Source organism: Paroedura picta, chromosome 11 (assembly GCF_049243985.1).
Source record: "Paroedura picta isolate Pp20150507F chromosome 11, Ppicta_v3.0, whole genome shotgun sequence".
NCBI lineage: Eukaryota > Metazoa > Chordata > Lepidosauria > Squamata > Gekkonidae > Paroedura > Paroedura picta.
The window spans coordinates 2,702,657-2,720,155 of NC_135379.1; the positions used below are offsets into that span (position 1 = coordinate 2,702,657).

A 17,499-nucleotide genomic window follows, 5' to 3' on the forward strand; every position below is an offset into this window, starting at 1 on the left:
CATTCTTCCCTCCCCCAGTTCCTAGGGTGGTGAGATTTGTCAAGGCCCTCCACAACATCGTCGCGGAAGAAGGCAAAGAGGCCGTCTTCAGGTGCACCGTCTCCCCCAGCGACGCCGTCGTCACGTGGAGCTGCAACGGAACCAAAATTGAGGCCAGCAAGAAATACCTGATTGCTCAGAAGGACACCAGCCACAGCCTCACCATCACCGGCCTGACCCTGAAGGACTCTGCCGACATCACGGCCGAAGCCGAAGGGGTGGAAAGCAAAGCCACCCTCAAGGTTGAAGGTGAGGAGATGGGAGCGGCAAAGAATGCATTTTATCCCACACACTGGCTTGCTTGTGGCTGAGGCTGTAGAAGGGAGCGTGTCGCTTCAGACCATGTGAGTTCTTTGCCACACTAAAAAACACTTTGGAATCAGAAATCTAGCCTGCTAGGGAATATTTTCCCTTTGTTCTTCTCCCTCCTGATTTTTCAAAAAATATATTTTCTTTTTAAAAAAGAGAGAAACATCTGAGTCAGGTGAAACATCTGCTTGGCATGTGGAAGGTCCCAGGTTTAATCCGTGCTATCTCCAGTTAAAAGGACCAGCCGGCAGACAGTGTGAAAGACCCCAGGTTCGATCCCCAGAATCTCCAGTTAAAAGGACCAGGCAGGAGGGGATAGGAAAGACCTTGGCCTGAGACCCTGGCTCAGTGGCAGAGCCTCTGCTTGGCAGGCAGAAGGTCCCAGGTTCAATCTCCGGCATCTCCAGTTAAAAGGACCAGGCAGGAGGTGATGGGAAAGACCTCATTGGCTCAGTGATAGAGCCTCTGCTTGGCATGCAGAAGGGCCCAGGTTCAATCCCTGGTATCTCCAGTTAAAAGGACCAGGCAGGAGGTGATGGGAAAGACCTCATTGGCTCAGTGGCAGAGCCTCTGCTTGGCATGCAGAAGGGCCCAGGTTCAATCCCTGGTATCTCCAGTTAAAAGGACCAGGCAGGAGGTGATGGGAAAGACCTTTCCTGGCACCTAATAGTTGGCACATCATCATTTTTATTTTTGCCGTTTCTGGATTTTCTGAAAGTTGCCATTTTCCCCTCATGCGTTTGTGTGCATTCCTTGCATGCAGAGGCACCGGTCTTATTTGTGAAGAAACTGGAGGCCAAATCCGTCGAGGAGAAGGACACGGTGACTCTAGAAGTGGAGCTAAGCAAGCCAACCGCAGAGGTGAAGTGGATGAAGAACAGCAGCGTGCTCCATCCCAGTGCCAACGTGGAGGTGAAGGCAGATGGGACGAAGCACAGCCTGGTGATTAAAAGCACCACCTATGCGGACCGTGGATTCTATTCCTGCGAGACCCTCCATGACAAGACCCAGGCGAAAGTCAATGTGGAAAGTACGTCGGGTGTTTAGTAGAAGAGCTAGATTCGAGTAGAGACCAGTGAGATTTGGGGGGTAGGAACCTCAGAAGAGCCATGTTGGATGACTCCAGTGGCCCATCTAGTGCAGCATCCTGTCTCACACGGTGGCCAACCCTTTCCTTTGATGGGCCCACAACAGGGCAGAGAGGGTGAGGCCTACTCCTGATGTGGCCTTCTGGCTCTGGGATTCAGAGGCTTTAGTGCCTCTGAATGTGGAGGTTCTCCTTAGTCACCGTGTGTAGTAGCCACAAACACACCATGAATCTGCCTAATTCCATTTTCAAGCTATTTATCCCTGTGGCCAACACTCCATCCTCTGGCAGCAAATGCTACATTTTCATCCCTCTCTGTGTAAAGTAGTCTTTCCTTTTATCCCTCCTGAACCTCCTGCCCATCAGCTTCATGGGATGCCTTTGAGTTCTAACCTTTGGGAATAGGACAAAAAGAATCTCCAGGTCAACCCATGGCTAGTTTTATAAACCTTTTATGTCCCCCATCTGACACTCCAAGCTCCATTCTTCATCATTGTTGGGGGAATGGCAGAACTTCAAAAGATTCGTTTAAAAAACATATAGAAATGCATTTGAAGTGGAGCAACATGGAGACCGCCCCTGGGAAAGATGGTGCATCAATGGTAGAACCTCTGCTTGGCATACAGAAGGTCCCTTGTATCTTTGGGATTGCCTCTTCCCCTATACCCCCCCAGAGAGTATTCCAATCGAGCGGTCAAAATCTGTTCAGGGTCCCCTGCCCTAAAGAGATAAACTGGTCTTGAGCAGGGCCTAGGCTGGTGGAACGCTCTGCTTGAGGACATTAGGGCCCTCCGGGACCTTAAACTGTCCTGGAGGGCCTGCAAAACTGAGCTATTCCACCAGGCCTACAGTTGAGGCTGGGAAAAAATAAAATAAGAATAGGGCAGGGCATAAAATACTTTAAATAAATATACACATCATTCCCAACATTTCTTTATTTCTAAGTGAGGCCCATCAAGCTGGTGAAAGGCTTGCAGCAGGTGGACGTCCACGAGAGGGACTGTGCCACATTTGAGGTGGAGCTATCACATGAGAACGTGGAGGCGACCTGGATGAAGGACGGTTTGAGGCTGAAAGCGCAGGACAACTGCCGGATCGGCGTCCAGGGGAAGAAACATTCTCTGACCCTCTCTTCCCTGGCGCTGGAGGACTCTGGGCTTGTCTCCTTCAAGGCGGAAAGCGTCCACTCAACAGGCAGACTTAACGTGACAGGTGAGCATCCACTGTGGCCCTCTCTGGAACTCTGTCTTTTGGGTAATCTAGCACTTCAACCTGGCCAATTGGGGTTTTTATTGCTGTAATTCGCCTCGAGCCTCCGGGTAGAGGCGAGTAACAAATATAATAATAATAATAATAATAATAATAATAATAATAATAATAATAATAATAATAATAATAATAATAATAATAATAATAGACCAATTGTCTACAAAAGGGAGTGATACGTAAAGTCTGCTTAGGACCTGATGGTAGGTGGGCTGTGTTATTCTGTACCATCTGAAGTTTTGGAATGGTTTGCACTTGCCTTTCATTTTTGACATACCCAAAATGCCACATTTTCATCTGTGTATGGAGCTAACTGGTTTTAGGTACCCAGGAAGCACAATCAGGATCAGGCATGGTAGTGTGTTTAGTCACTAAGGGACGCCATGTTGGCTCAGGCTGGCGTCCCATCCAGTCCAACAATCTGTGTCACATAATGGCCAAATCCCAGGGGCCATCAGGAGGTTCACCAGCGGAACCAGAACTCAAGAAGCCCTCCCACTGTGCCCCCCCCCCCCAGCACCAAGAAGACAAAACATCCCTGTCCTAGGCAGAAGAACTTAAGAGAAGCCATGCTGGAACAGACCAATGGCCCATCCTGTCCAAAACGTTGTGTTGTTATGTTCTCAAACTGGATGTTACTGTTGAGGCTATAGGGAATATCCAGTATGCACATCTGCAGGCCTTGGAACTTGGGCCCCGAAAGCTCTTGGGCTTGGTACTGCGAAATGCCGTTTGTGTGTTTGTGTCATCAAGCAATGCTCTCTAAAACCTGATCATTCCTACCTCTTTCTATTGTCTTCCTTTTCCTCGGCAGAACGGCCGGTAAAAATAACCAAGCCCTTGAAGGACGTCAAAGTTCAGCACAAGGACGACGGGACCTTTGAGTGTGAAGTCTCCAGGCCCAATGCGAACGTGAAGTGGCGCAAGGTACGGATCTTGCCCGCGAGGCATCTCTCACTCCCCCCCCCAGGCAGTTCTGGCGCATGCACATTTCTCCGGGGACATTCCTGCACTCTGCAAGAGGTTGAGCTAGATGACCCTGGAGTCATCTAAGATTCTGTAAAGCAGACTTTGCCAAACAAGGCATATAGAGAAATGCAATCATAAATATATAAGATGAAGGCATGAATAGCAGCAAATTAGCATAATTTAAAAGTTTACAAACCTAGATGTCTTGGTTGGCAAAGTCTGCTTTACAGAATCTTAGAATCATAGAATTGGAAGGGTCCTCCTGGGTCATCTAGTCCAACCCCCTGCACTGTGCAGGACACTCACAACCCTATCACTCATCTACTGTCACCTGCCACCCCCTTGAGCCTTCACACCCCCTTGAATCTTGGGAAGACCCGGATGGATTCCTGAACCCACGCAGAATGCATCGATGAGCCCTTACTGAGGCCTCTTCCTTCTAGGATGGAGTTGAGCTGCGACCAAGTAAAAAGCTGGGAATAATTTCCCGAGGGACACAAAGGAGCCTCACGATCCACAAATGCGAGTACGAAGACCAAGGGAAATACATGTGTGATGCGGTGGATGACAAGAGTTCGGCTGCTTTGGAGGTCCAGGGTATGTCTTGGGGGGGAAGGGCAGAATCTTTCTCCACGCCTTTGTGGCACAGGGAGCCTGGGTGGTGAGCGGGTCCACAGATGTTTATGATGTGAGGAATGTAGGTTTAGGGGTTGGCTTTCCAGTGTGGTCAACTTTACACTAAAAAGAAAATAATGGTTCATCCGATCATCCCTAGAAAGAAATACTGTATTATAATGTAAGGTGATTAGGGTTTTCAGGTCCTAGTCTGCTTACAAAGGATAAAGCACTTTCAATGTGCTTTGGCAGCTGGATTTTCCAGTGCAGAACAGGAAAATCTACTTCTAAAGTGCATTGAAAGTGCATTATCTATTGTGTGCGGAATAGCCCCAGGTCCTTTAATGCTGTTGGGGGGGGGGATAGGGGGAGCCCTCCAGGAGTGGGGAGAAGTGCCATGTCACCTGGAAATGATGTCGGCACATTGGAGATGTTGGTAGACAAAGCTCTGGTTTGGGGGCATAACTCTACGGTAGAATATGCTTCAATCCATAGAGTTTTGCCCAAAACCCAGAGCATTGACCCCCAATGACCCCGATGTACTGACATCACTTCCTGGTGACGTCACCCGATAGTGTTAAAATGCAGTGCTCTTCCTGTTTAAGGTGAGTTGGGCGGGGGAGGAGTGGGGGGCGAGGTGAATCCGGAAAGCGGGGGAGATTCTAGAGCGGAGCCTATTTAGTTTGAGCGCCTTTTCAACAGAACAGGGGAAGGAAGAAATGTCTCATGTTGTCCCCATCTCTGCGAATCTTTAGCTCGCGATATCAAGATTGTGAAGCCCTTGGAAGATGTGGAAGTGAGTGAAAAAGAGAGCGCGGCTTTCCTCTGCGAAATCTCTCACGACGACGTACAGACCCAGTGGTTCAGCAACGAGAACAAGATTCGAGCCGGAGACAACATCAAGCTGCGTCAAGAAGGTGGGCAGGGGCCAGACGGAGGGTGACTTGTGGGAGGGATGAATTGGTCCCATGTCTGCTGCTTATGCCTTCTTTGTTCCACTTGGGCAGGTGGAGTGGTTTTGTCTTAACGTCACAATTAACACTGCAACTAAATCAGCCTTTCTGCTCACAGGGAAGAGCTACGCCCTCGTCTACAAAAGCGTGGAGGTACAGGATTCCGCAGAGATCAAGTTCGTTGCGGAAACCGCCGAATCCCGAGCACAACTTAAAGTGAAAGGTAGCGATGATCGTTTGCTCTGTCCTTTTATTTAAAACAAGTTTATGTCGCCTTTCCGCCCGATAAGGATCTTCGAGGAAGCATGCAGAAAAACATTAAGACGCTCAAACAAAAAGAACATTTCAAATGACAAGGTAGTTCCGTAAAAACAATATGATATGAATAGTTCGTTTCCTCCCCCCAAACTCAGATGACTGCTTGTATTTGTACATTTTTGGAAATGGCTGATCTGCAGACTTGCTGCTATTGTTGTTATATTTTTTAAAAAATTGGGGGGGGGGACTTTTAAACAAAGGAACATGAGTGACCTAATCTGAAGAAGTGAGCAGGGACTCACCAAAGCTCCTCCCCTGACACAAATTATGTTAGTCTTTACGACGTGACTGGATTCTTGCTCTTTTCTGCTGCTACAGACCTCATCTCTGTGACAGCCTGAGAACTCCCTACATCTCTACTAAGGATCTAACCGTTATAGTTTTCATTACAATTATTGATCAATTGTTTTTTTTAAAAACCAATCTTCTCCTTCAGAACTGCCTGTCAAGATCGTAAAGCCTCTCCGCATTAAGATCGCCCTGGAGAAGCACCGGGGCTTTCTGGAGTGCCAGGTGTCCCGCCCCAATGCCGAGGTCACGTGGTACAAGAATGACCAAGAGATCTGTCCGGGCCCGAAGTATGAGATTGTAAGCGATGGGGTCTACCGGAAGCTGATCATCAACGACACGGAGTTTGACGACGAGGACATTTACACCTGTGACGCCATCGATGATAAATGCAGTGCCCAGTTCTACGTGGAAGGTATCTCCCGTTTCTTGGCTAGCAAGTGTGGGTGGAGCCCATGAAACAGAGGGCACACGCTGGTTATCTGCATCTTAGAACAACCTAGAGCAAGGGCAGTCAAACTTTGGGCCTCCAGATGTCCATGGACTACATTCGCTGGCAGGGGCTCATGACTACCCCTGTTCTAGTCCATCATCCTGTCTTACCCAGTGGCCAACCAACCAGTTGGTTGGTCAACAACAGGGCATGGAGGCCAAGGTCTGACCCTGGTGTTGCCGCCTGCCTCTGGGATTCAGACGCCTAGTGCCTCTGAATGTGGAGGTTCCCCTCAGTCACCATGGCTAGCAGACTTATCCTCCATGAATCTATGTAATCCTGTTTTAAAGCTGTTTATTGCTCTGGCCATCACTACCCACTCTGGCCAGAAATTCCACATTTTTATCTGTGTAAAGTAGTATATTCTGTGTAAAGAGTACTCAGTGATAGTATTACTGGCCAGTGTGGTGTAGTGGCTAAGAGTGGCACCCTCTAACCTGGAGAACCAGGTTTGATTCTCCACTCCACCTCCACATGCAGTCAGCTGGGTGACCTTGAGCCATCCACAGTTCTCTTAAAGCTCTCGTAGCCCCACCTACCTCATGTATCTGTTGTGGGGAGAGGAAGGGAAGACAATTGGAAGCCACTTTGAGACTCTCTGGGCAGTGAAAAGCAGGGCAATAGAAACCAACTCTTCTTCCATGGTACAGATCCAGAAGTTCTATTCTGCTAGTGGTAGAGCCTGCCCTCCAGTGCAGGGAACCTACTCCTGGCAGAAGAGGCATGATCCACCACTGACAACTCCTTGCACCAGAGAAAAGATTAATCATTAGCTAAAGGGAACCATCCGACCCCATGCTGGGTCCATATCTCCAAGCAGCAGTAGTTGCAGCACAGAGGTAGGGTGGTCCACTAGCTTTCCGCTTCTTCCTCATTTCTGCTTCTCCTCAGAGCAATCAATCAACATCGTGAGGGAGCTGAGGGACGTGGAGGTGACAGAGCCGGCCGAAGCCCGGTTTGAGTGTGAGATCTCCATCCGGTCCGTGAGGCCCCCCAAGTGGTCTCTCCGTGGAGAGCTCCTGCAGCCCAGCAAGGATGTTGTCATACAGCAAGAGGGGACCATCCACTACCTCATCCTGAAGAAGACCGATGCGGACATGACGGGCACCATCCAGTTTGCAATTGGCAAATCAAAGTCCTTGGCAAACTTGATTGTGAAAGGTAAATCTCTGGGGACTGGCGACCTTAAAGAGTTCATTTCCGAAGAATTAGTTTCAACTCTCGTAAGATAGTCTTGTTGCAACTCGAGGACAACATTAAGCGAGAAGAAAAGTATCTTTTCTTCAATATCTTGAATAGTAATCCTCAAACACAACCAAGACTAGTTTCGTAGGTGATAATTAGTTTCGTTCTTGGACTTCTTCAGCTGTATAAAAATTGCATGTGACCAATAAATTCAGGCAGAGCTCAAAGTCTTTTGGGTAATGTTGAGCTCTGCCTGAATGTATTGGTCATGTGCAATTAACGTTAAAAATTGATTAAAAACTGCGCTTTTGCTTATTTTACCTTCCGACCTTTTTGTGTTGGAATGCCATGCATAGTTTCCCCAAGTCTGAAACCAAATGAACCATCCTTGATCTTGATCTCCTCTCTGCAGACCTCCAAGTGACCTTTACTAGACCCTTAGAAGATAAGGTTGTTCTGGAAACTCATTCAGTGGTCCTCTCCTGTGACTTCAAGCCTTCGCCAAAGATGGTAGAATGGTACAAAGACCACACCCTGATCGAGCCCTCTGAGAGATTCAAACCCAAGAGGGATAAGAATACAGCAGAACTCAAAATCTTAAGGCTAAATATCGGAGACTCGGGGGTCTACAAATGTCGAGCTGGAAGTGCGGAGACCAAAGCCAAGCTGTCTGTCTTGGGTATGTGCTTTCAACGACACCTCCTGTGTTTTTGTGCCAAAAGAAGATTGTGCCCTTTTGTGATGGGCGTCCTTAATGGGAAAACGTGCTTTCATGCATGGAAGGAAGGGGTTCTGGGTGCCAAGGGACTCTGCAATATGCCAAAGCATTGATCAGTCTGGGGAAATAACACACTGTGGAATCTCACTATGTACATTTTCCTTTCCCCCCAACAGACCGCAAAGTGGAGATAACAAAACACCTGCAGGATGTGGAGATCGAAGAGGAGAGCTGTGCCGTTTTCTCCTGCGAGCTGTCGGAGGACAGCGAGGAAGTCGAATGGTTCCTCAACGACACGCATCTTTACCCCAACAACTTCAACGAGATCAAGAGTTTGGCCAAGTGTCATTCCCTGACACTGAAACACGTCATGCCGGAAGACGCTGGTACGGTGACGGTCAAAGTGCAGAAGCGGTTCTCTGAGAGCGCTCGGCTCAAGGTGAAAGGTGAGCCCCCCTTATTAGGGGCTGGGCACAAACAACAAAAATGCCATTCGGTTTGGTTTGGTTAATGGCCCTGGAGAGAACTACAAACTGAACTGCAGTTCCCACGAACCCAGTTTGCTCGCATATGAACCAACTGTGGTCTTCCCTTCTGCAATCTATGTGTATATATTTTCAGAGAAGCCCGCCGTCTTCATGAAGTCGCTAGACGATGTCGTCGGGGAGGAACGTGGTACAGTCACTCTGGAATGCGAGGCCTCCAAGCCAAAGGTCAAGCCCATCTGGAAGAAGGAGGGAGTGGAACTCACCCCCGGAGAGAAGTACGAGATGCTGCAGGCGGGGAAGACGTTAAGCCTCATCATCCACAACTTGAACAAGAGTGATGCTGGGCTCTACACCTGTGACCTGGGCACCGAGGTCGCCAAGTCGAAAGTCAGTGTTCAAGGTAGGGGGCAGCAGATGGGGAGACCCTGCATGGTAGGGTTGGGGGATCCATGTAAAAACTCAGTATCACACACATGGCTTTGAAGGGGACGGAGAATTAGGATTTGGTTTATTTGGCTTTTGGCGGTTTGCAATACCATATAGAATGCAGAAGTGTTAAAAACTGTTAAGGCAATCGAAAACAATTAAGTGCCGTTCAGTGTTGCCTAAGCAACCAGCTGAGGAGCTTAGGGACTTGTACGAAGAATAAACTCTGAAAGAGTTAACTCACACGCTTTTTTAACTCAATCAATCAGTCAATCAATCAATCAATTTAAATTTCTATAGTGCCCTTCCCAAGCACTCAGGGTAGTTTACATCATTTACATGTATCTTCAATGAAACATATTCATGTAAATCAATTAAGTTTAAAAGTATTACAATTATTTAAAATAATAATGAACAACATCAGAATTACCCAGCATTAAATTTTGTTGGCGTCAAATGTCCCATGGGACTCAAGCTTTGTGTTGCCCACAAGGTGTTTTCTGTGCACTTCATAGCACTAGCTGTTATTCCTATTTTAAGTACAATAAAACAAAACCAGAGTCCAGTCGGGCACCTTTAAGACCAACAAAGATTTATTCAGGGCGTGAGCTTTCGAGTGCAAGCACTGATCCTATTTTAAGTGTGGACACAAAACAGTTTGGGCTTTGGAAGGCCATGGGGGGCTTGTGTTGTGCTTGCTCAACCGCGTGGGGCTTAAATCACCTCTTAGCCTTCAGTGCAACTCTGATATATGTGTGATTGTTGGCAGTGCAGGAGTGTTTGCGATGCACAGGAGCAGTCTGGCCACTTTATGTCTCACGTCTGTATTACAAGCCACTGGAAGAGGGACCTGCTTTCAGCCTTGGGTGTGCCAGATTGCCACATTCCTCTCCCTGATTGTCCCTCGACCCCCTTCCTCCCTTCCTTCCCCAGAGCTGAATATTGGCATCACTAAACGTCTAAAGAACGCTGAAGTTTTGGAAGGGGAGAGCTGCAGCTTTGAATGCGTTCTTTCCCATGAAAGTGTGGAAGACTGCCGTTGGCTGGTCAACGGAACGGAAGCGGGCCAGGATGGGCGGATTAGAGCCTTCAACAAAGGGCGGAAATACACGCTCAACATCAAAAAGGCCCGGCCGTCCGATGCGGGAGAAGTGATCTTCTCAGTCCGTGACCTCAACTCCAAAGCCAATCTGGTTGTGAAAGGTAGGTCACGTTGCGTGCATGTTATGGCAAGGGGGCACTAGTCCTCAGCATGCCCTGCTGGATCTAACGGGATGCGCACAGTGCTTTAATGAGTACCTCTTGGCTGCCATTTCTGCAGCACCTTTGCTGTTCATAGGGCACTTAACGTGGAGGATTAGCATATTCAAGATCTATTGTGTGCATGGCTCAACGACAGAGCAGCGTCTTCCAGGGGGCGTCAGAGGAGATGAATATTTAGCATAGTTAGAACAGGAACTTTGTGATAGTTTTAAATAGTCTCCTCCAGTGTCCTGGCTGGCTCAGTCGGAGACTTCCTGTTCCTTTGAGCTCACTTCCTCCCTGCTTGCCTCCAGAACAGATGGCATGGATTATTATTATTATTATTATTATTATTATTATTATTATTGATGATGATGATGATGATGATGATGATGATGATGATGATGATAATAATGTTTGTACCCCACCCTTCCCTGGTCAACTCAGTTAGACTGATAATATTCTCTTTCTCTTATGCACAAAGTATTTTCTTTTCTAAATAAAGCTATTTTATTCTTTTAAGCAGCCCAATGCCTCGAATATTTAAACTCCGCCAACATCTTTCCCCCTAGAAAAACCGGCAGAATTTACAAAGCAGTTGGAGGACAGGACCGCATCCGTGGGGCAGGAGGTCAGCCTGAGCTGTGAGACGTCTAAGTGGGACGGCAACCTCAAATGGAGCAAGGACGGCAAAGAGATCCGGAGGAGCCAGAAGTTCGACCTGCGGCAGGAGGGAACCAGGGCAATTTTGATCATCCACGATGCTTCCGTCAAGGACAGCGGCGTGTACACGTGTGAGACGGAGATTTCCAAAACCAAGGCCAGCCTTACGGTGGAAGGTCAGTGGCTGTGCCCATGAAGAAGGGGGCCTTGCATCACTTGGAGGGGACTTGACTTGTGCAGCTCAGGGCTGCAAGATACGGTCATAGCGATTGGCTTACATGGCGTTAAAAGGGATATGTGTGGGGGCAAATGTATTTATTTATTTGTATTAGATTTTTTTACTGCCCTTCCATACGGCTCAGGACATCCATCTGGTTTGGAGGTTAGGTCAAAGTCAAATTTTATTTACGGTCATTCAGGCCAAAATTGGACGTTAGGTCTGCTGTTGTCTGTTACCCACAACAGCAGAATGGGATCTCGAGGTCCCGTGGCTGCGGATTTCTCATTCGTCAGAAATTGGGGAGCGGTCAACGGAGGAGGGGCTGGTCACTTTGGGCCTCCATGTAGGCCTCCCTGTGGCACTGGACTGGTCATGGGCGGAAACAGGATGCTGGGTTAGCTGAACCCGTGATCTAGTATAGCTCCACATTTGGGGAGTGCAGGTGTGGGGGTGTCCTTCCCAGTTTGGAAGAATACACCTTGCAGTGCTGGCCAACTTGAGCCCATATCTTTTCTCACAAGAGGTCTTCCTCAACAAAGAGCACTTCAGCCGGCTTATCAGTCATGAAATTATCTCCGATATTTTAGAATGCTTCTCCTCCTAGCCTTTTTTGTCCCCTTTCTTAATACAGTGATACATTAATGCAGGGTCCGATCCCTAATTTTTTTGAGCCTGCGAGGCACCTTTTGAAATTCTGACACTGTATAGTTACAATATGGCTGCCACAAAATGTCCTAGGAGGCAGAGACAGCCACAAAATGGCTGCCCCAGGAGGCAGAGACAGCCACAAAATGGCTGCCCTTGGAGGCTATGTTGGACACAATATGACTTACTTTCAATCACACAGAGAACATCCTTGTGTTGTGGTGGCAGTTGTGGTGGCAACATTTTTAAAAAATGCACACAGTCAATCAAATCTCCAGTGGCCAATCAGAATCTTTGCTAAGGAAAAGCTCCGCCTGACTTCCTACCCACTGTCTAAAAACATTTGGTGGATTCCAGAAAATAATTGGTGGGCATCATGGACCCCCACGGACATAATGTTGGGGAACCCTGCATTAATGGAGACAGATGCTTTGCCCTTGGTTCCCAAGAACCTATTGAAATAGTATTGGCAGAGTGGACGGGCTGGTAGCGATGGTGGTAAGGCAGAATTCTGTCAAGTTGAAATTGCTCGGGGCCCATGGCCAGTGTGTGGATCGGGTGCTGAGGTCCTTGGCTGTTGGGGAAGGTTACAACCAACCTCAAGCTTACCTCCAGACCCCTCTCTACAACTGGGCTAATGTTTAATGGGAGAGTTAAGCTAAATCGGCTACTTGAGGCTCGACAGCATGTTCTTCGTAGGCTTGAAATATCACACGGTGTTTCAATTGCTTCCAGAAACAGGGAATTGCTTCATCAAGGATCTTACGGATCTCAAGGTGGACGAAAATAAAAAAGCCGTTTTCACCTGTGAAACCAAGAAGCCAGCTGCCACGGCGACGTGGAGGAAAGGAATCGCCGATCTGAAGGCGAGCAAAAAATACGAGATCTCCCAGAAGGCCAATGTCCTGCAGCTCACAGTGAACGACCTGCAGGAAAATGACAGCGACATCTACACGTGTGACATCAGCGATTCTCAGTCGAGCGCCAAACTGGTTGTGCAAGGTACGGATTTCATAAAGACGCCTCATTGCAACAGAGAAGGGGCTATTATGTCTGCATGGGGAAACATCACACTATACTCCCAATGTTTTAAGTGTTTTAAGAGTCTGTTTTGTCTATTGATGATTATCCGGAATTGTTTTAATGGGGTTTTAACGGGGCTTTTTAACACGGACAATTGTAACCCACCACGAGCCACTTATGAGAATGGCAGGCAATAAGTCGAAACAAATAAAATAATACAAAATTTCTAGCGAAATTGATGCAACAGAGAGGCCAAGTTCCCACCTTCTCCGATCAATCCTGAACACATTTTATTTTCCAATCAAATGAGTTGCTGTGGATCCATACTGGCAGATAAATAACGCACTGAATTCATTGCACTATGTAATTTTTATGTTTATCCATAAGGATGGAACTTCGTTTAATTCTCTTATTCTACAGGCTGATGTTTGCACTCAGAGCTGCTCTCCCACGCATGGTACACACCAGAAGCTCACTTGGAATGGGCCACTCTGGGGAATTTCCTGTTGCTGTTTGGTCCGTTTGTCTATGCTCGTGTTACTTCTGTTTTTAGGCTGATAGCAAGTATCTCAGACGTGACCCGAAATGAGGTGGATCGACCCTATAAAAGAAGCAAAGTTGTTAGGTCATAGGGTTGCTATGAGTCAGAGACAAAAGGATGGCGTTTTACACGCTCACACAGAGCAAATCTCCTAAAAAATACCTAGATGGTAAAAGAAAGGTCTTTCCTGCTATGGAGAACCTCTCTGGCAGAACCTAGCCCTGCTTACTGGCTTTTTGGATAAGCCCCTACTCCATGCTGACTGGAGGGAAAGGAGATTCCAGAGATCCACATATAGAAGAACGTGTGGTGGAAGACACGGCAACATCATGCCTCTCTCGTAGCTGTGACTGAGAGGTTTATCCCCAAAGTGCCAGAAGAAGATGGGTGGGTTGAACAATCATGAAACAGCACAAAAGGGGCGGGGGACAGTGAGAATCCTTTGACTTAGATTGGGGTCTCCATCCTGTATGAGCCGGGGGGCACCTGTGGAAAACAGACACAGCTTGTTTGGCGGAACCACAAAATGGCTGCTGCGGAGGGGCGGAGCCAGTTACAAAACAGCTCCTGCAGCCTCCCTCCAATCCCTCAGTGAAGAACCTTGTGCGGTGGTCACAGCTGCTGCCAAAGTCAACGTTTTTGAATTCCTGCACAGCCGATAAGATCTCCAGTGGCCAATCGGAAGCCTTGCTCGGCAAGAAGCCCTTCCTGGCCACTGTTTGAAAGCACTGGGTGGACCCCCACGTTGAGGACGCGTGATGTAGATAAAGGTGGATGATTCAGAAGAAGAATCCCATCTTCATATTCCTGTACAAGAAGACAATTAGAAACACAATGCGAAACTCCTGAGCAACATGACTTAAACTCCGCCCCCCCCCCCCGCTGTGGACCATACAGAACTTAGAAATGACTCTCCCACTCTGGGATCTTATCAACCAATGGAAGGACCCGTCCTACCCAATTACCTGTCCTGTCCAATTACCTGTCAGTTACCTGTCCTGCCCAATCGCCTGTCAATTACCTGTCCTGTTCAATTGAATTCATTGTTGTCTTTGTGCAGTTTGCTGTTGTCATATCAAAACTCATGGGGAGGGGGGGAAGGTAGAAACCAGAACTATCCTTCACCACTAATCTGTGCTCTGCTGGATGCTGCTATGAACCAATATTTGCAGTCCTCTGTCCCGTGAAATCCGTGGATGAGGAGGAGAAAGCAGAGCCAATGGATATGGCATCATGAAAGCGTTTTGTTGTCTGTATTTTCTGAAGCTGTCCGTCAAACTGTGTGCTTTTGGATGTGACCACTGCATGTTTGTCTGTTGTCTACTGCCGTGCATGTACGAGTTCAACTTTATGGTCTTCTGTTGTGTTCTGTGTGATGGCGTGTAGCTTATAGCGGGTGGCTAAATCCGAGGATGGAGAACATCAGGATTCACACGAAGAGCGCTGGAATGTGTTCCAAAAAAAAGCATTGAGCTGGTTATGATTATTTTTTGGGTTTCTGGCTATCCTAATGTCCCTGTTGACAATAGGCCGTGGAGTTAAATGGGGCCTTTTATGCCCTTTTCTGGCCTCCGTTTTGCGTTGCTTGGGAACCTCACTTTCAGGAAGCCGAAGAGCTTCCATTTTTTCTTCATTTGATATTTCGCCTTCTGCCTCTTAGCTCTGCCGGTCGTTTTCGAACGAGAACTGCAGAACAGGGAAGCGAAGGAAGGAAGCAAGGTGCGGCTCTCCTGTGAGCTTAGCAAACCGGACCTGCCGGTGCAGTGGATGAAAGGAAGCGTCATTCTCCAAGAGGGCGACAAGTATGAATTTAAGCAGCGCAGCACAGTGACGGAGCTTGTCATTCGGGACGCCAAGCCCACGGACACGGGCGAATACACTTGTTGTGCCGGCGAGCTGAAGACCACTGCTCGTGTCGAAGTGACGGGTAGGCCGAACGTGCCATTTTGCAGTTCTTCGTTGTGTTAACGCCTACTGTGCACTCTTTGTGAGTCCTTGGTGCTTGTTTCTCATTCCACGGGTCGCTTGTCTGTTAGGACGCACAAGTGTAACAGTTCTTGGCTCTCATGCTTGGAAAGGGGCTTCTTTGGGTACTGAGCATGTGCAAAGGGGCCAAGATGGTGGGGCTGATGCGCAAGGGAATAGCGCATGTACTATGCTTGTTATCTAAAGTAGTGGTGGTGGATCTCCAGTTTGAGGTCTCATTGAAAATCTTTCAAGAAAGCTAGACACTTGGGTAGAGTTGTAGGGAAGAGGAAGGGAAAGCCGCTTCGGGTAGTGAAAAGCGGGATATAAAAACAGTTCTTCTGCTAAATTATTATTATTTTTATTATTTATTTTTTATTATTATTTAATTTTTAATTTTATTATTTAATTTTTAAATGGTCAACATATGTGTGGGCTGCAGGCAGCAATCCTTAGTCCAGAAATATTATTTATTCTTAGAAAGGGTGTTAGTTTCCTCCATGCAGGGAGGACGAGAACTTAGAATCCACCTGAAACGCATTTGCCTCTCGCTGCCTACTGGGTGACCTTGCTTGTGTGTGGCTCAAGATGGCCATACGACATTGATGCCCAGGGTTTTAATTGTCCTCCCTTCCCCTTTGACCTGTGCTTTTTAGCAGCGCCGGTCCTTTTTAAAGAAGAGCTCAAGGATGTGGAGAAGGAAGAGGGGGACAGCGTGGCTCTCCGCTGTGTCCTTGCCCAGCCTGACATGTCTGTGACCTGGAAGAAAGGCACAACGGTTCTTCGGGCTGGCGAGAAGTACGAGATGAAGCAGGAGGGGTGTGTGGCGGAAATGGTCATTCGTGGCACAGAACCAGAGGATGCTGGGAGATATTTCTGTGTCGCCGGAGAGCAGCAGACAACAGCGCAGGTCAAAATCAATGGTAGGGTGAACGGAGGAGTTTTCCTCTCATCTCTTTTCTTCCTCCCTCTTTTTTTAAACTTGCCTGCTTCCCTAAAGTTCCTTGGCCTGCTGAGGTTTACCTGTGAAACCAGTCCATCTCACTGGAGATGTCAGGGAGGCTTTCCCATAATGTCAGTTTCGGATTTTGGACCCTTGTCTTTGGCCAATGGTCATGATACTTCAATGGCGTGGCCCATAATCTGGACCTGAATCCCACTTCCGTCAGAATCAAGTCTGCCTACACTGAGGCATGCTAAAGTGTTTTTTTGGTGGCCTCACGAGTATGAAGATAAGGCAGAGCTTTTGGCTGCTATTGTCTGGGCAGCTCAGGGCTGAGCTACACATTACACGATATCTTGGCCTGCCCATGGTCTTCAGAGATGGTCACATTAAAGAGGGCAAAGATTTGATCCCTGCTTACCCGCCCCCCTCCCAAGACAAGATATAATGGGCTTAAATTACAGGGAGGTAGGCTGTAGTTGAAATTTAGGGAGGAAAAAGGAGCAGGAAGTCTCCCAGTGAGCCAATCAGGACATGGAAGGAGATTCTCTAAAAAATACCCGGAAGTTCCTAATCGACTATGCCAACTACACACCTCCCCCAGTGCCCCCTGTAGGATATTCTCCAAATGTTTTCGAATCATGCTCTCTACAGATCTTGAATATTCAAACAATTTGGAGGGTATAATAGTCAAAGCTCCCCTTTTCAGATAATTGATGAAGAGAGCTGTGATTCTTAAAAGGTCATACTTCAAAAAATCATGTTGGTCTCAAAAGCGATGGGACTTGAATCTGGTCATAATTCGACGATGGAACAAATTACTGGGAAAATGGGCTCATTCTTGCTAGAAATCTCCAAGCCGAGGTTGGATTACTCTCTCTTTTTGGTGCTCTAATTTTGGGTATAGCCGTGAGAAGGGGGTAAGATCAAATGGCATATAAGGCCCCTCCCACTGTAGGATTCTGCATGGTTCATAGCCACAGAGGTGAGGGAGTCTCAAGTTGGTTTGAAGTAACCAAGGGCTCTATGGCTCCAAACCTCTCAAGCAGGGGTAGTCAAACTGCGGCCCTCCAGATGTCCATGGACTACAATTCCCATGAGCC

At 47.7% G+C, this 17,499-nt stretch overlaps 1 protein-coding gene across 7 annotated transcripts in view; it reads left to right on the top strand.

Moving 5' to 3' along the window:
- The window catches only part of OBSCN (obscurin, cytoskeletal calmodulin and titin-interacting RhoGEF), a 146,165-nt gene that overhangs the window by 26,429 nt on the left and 102,237 nt on the right, over positions 1–17,499 (top strand). For 6 of the 7 annotated variants that reach the window (XM_077304054.1, XM_077304057.1, XM_077304056.1 and 3 more), the window contains exons 14-30: positions 19–288; positions 1,112–1,378; positions 2,381–2,647; positions 3,516–3,628; positions 4,114–4,267; positions 5,041–5,202; positions 5,357–5,461; positions 5,993–6,259; positions 7,229–7,498; positions 7,935–8,201; positions 8,417–8,686; positions 8,862–9,128; positions 10,088–10,357; positions 10,969–11,235; positions 12,660–12,926; positions 15,149–15,415; positions 16,110–16,376. In XM_077304054.1, coding sequence (XP_077160169.1) covers positions 19–288; positions 1,112–1,378; positions 2,381–2,647; positions 3,516–3,628; positions 4,114–4,267; positions 5,041–5,202; positions 5,357–5,461; positions 5,993–6,259; positions 7,229–7,498; positions 7,935–8,201; positions 8,417–8,686; positions 8,862–9,128; positions 10,088–10,357; positions 10,969–11,235; positions 12,660–12,926; positions 15,149–15,415; positions 16,110–16,376 — 4,017 coding nt within the window. The remainder of the gene's footprint in view (positions 1–18; positions 289–1,111; positions 1,379–2,380; positions 2,648–3,515; positions 3,629–4,113; positions 4,268–5,040; positions 5,203–5,356; positions 5,462–5,992; positions 6,260–7,228; positions 7,499–7,934; positions 8,202–8,416; positions 8,687–8,861; positions 9,129–10,087; positions 10,358–10,968; positions 11,236–12,659; positions 12,927–15,148; positions 15,416–16,109; positions 16,377–17,499) is intronic. The other variant, XM_077304055.1, reaches the window with a different exon arrangement.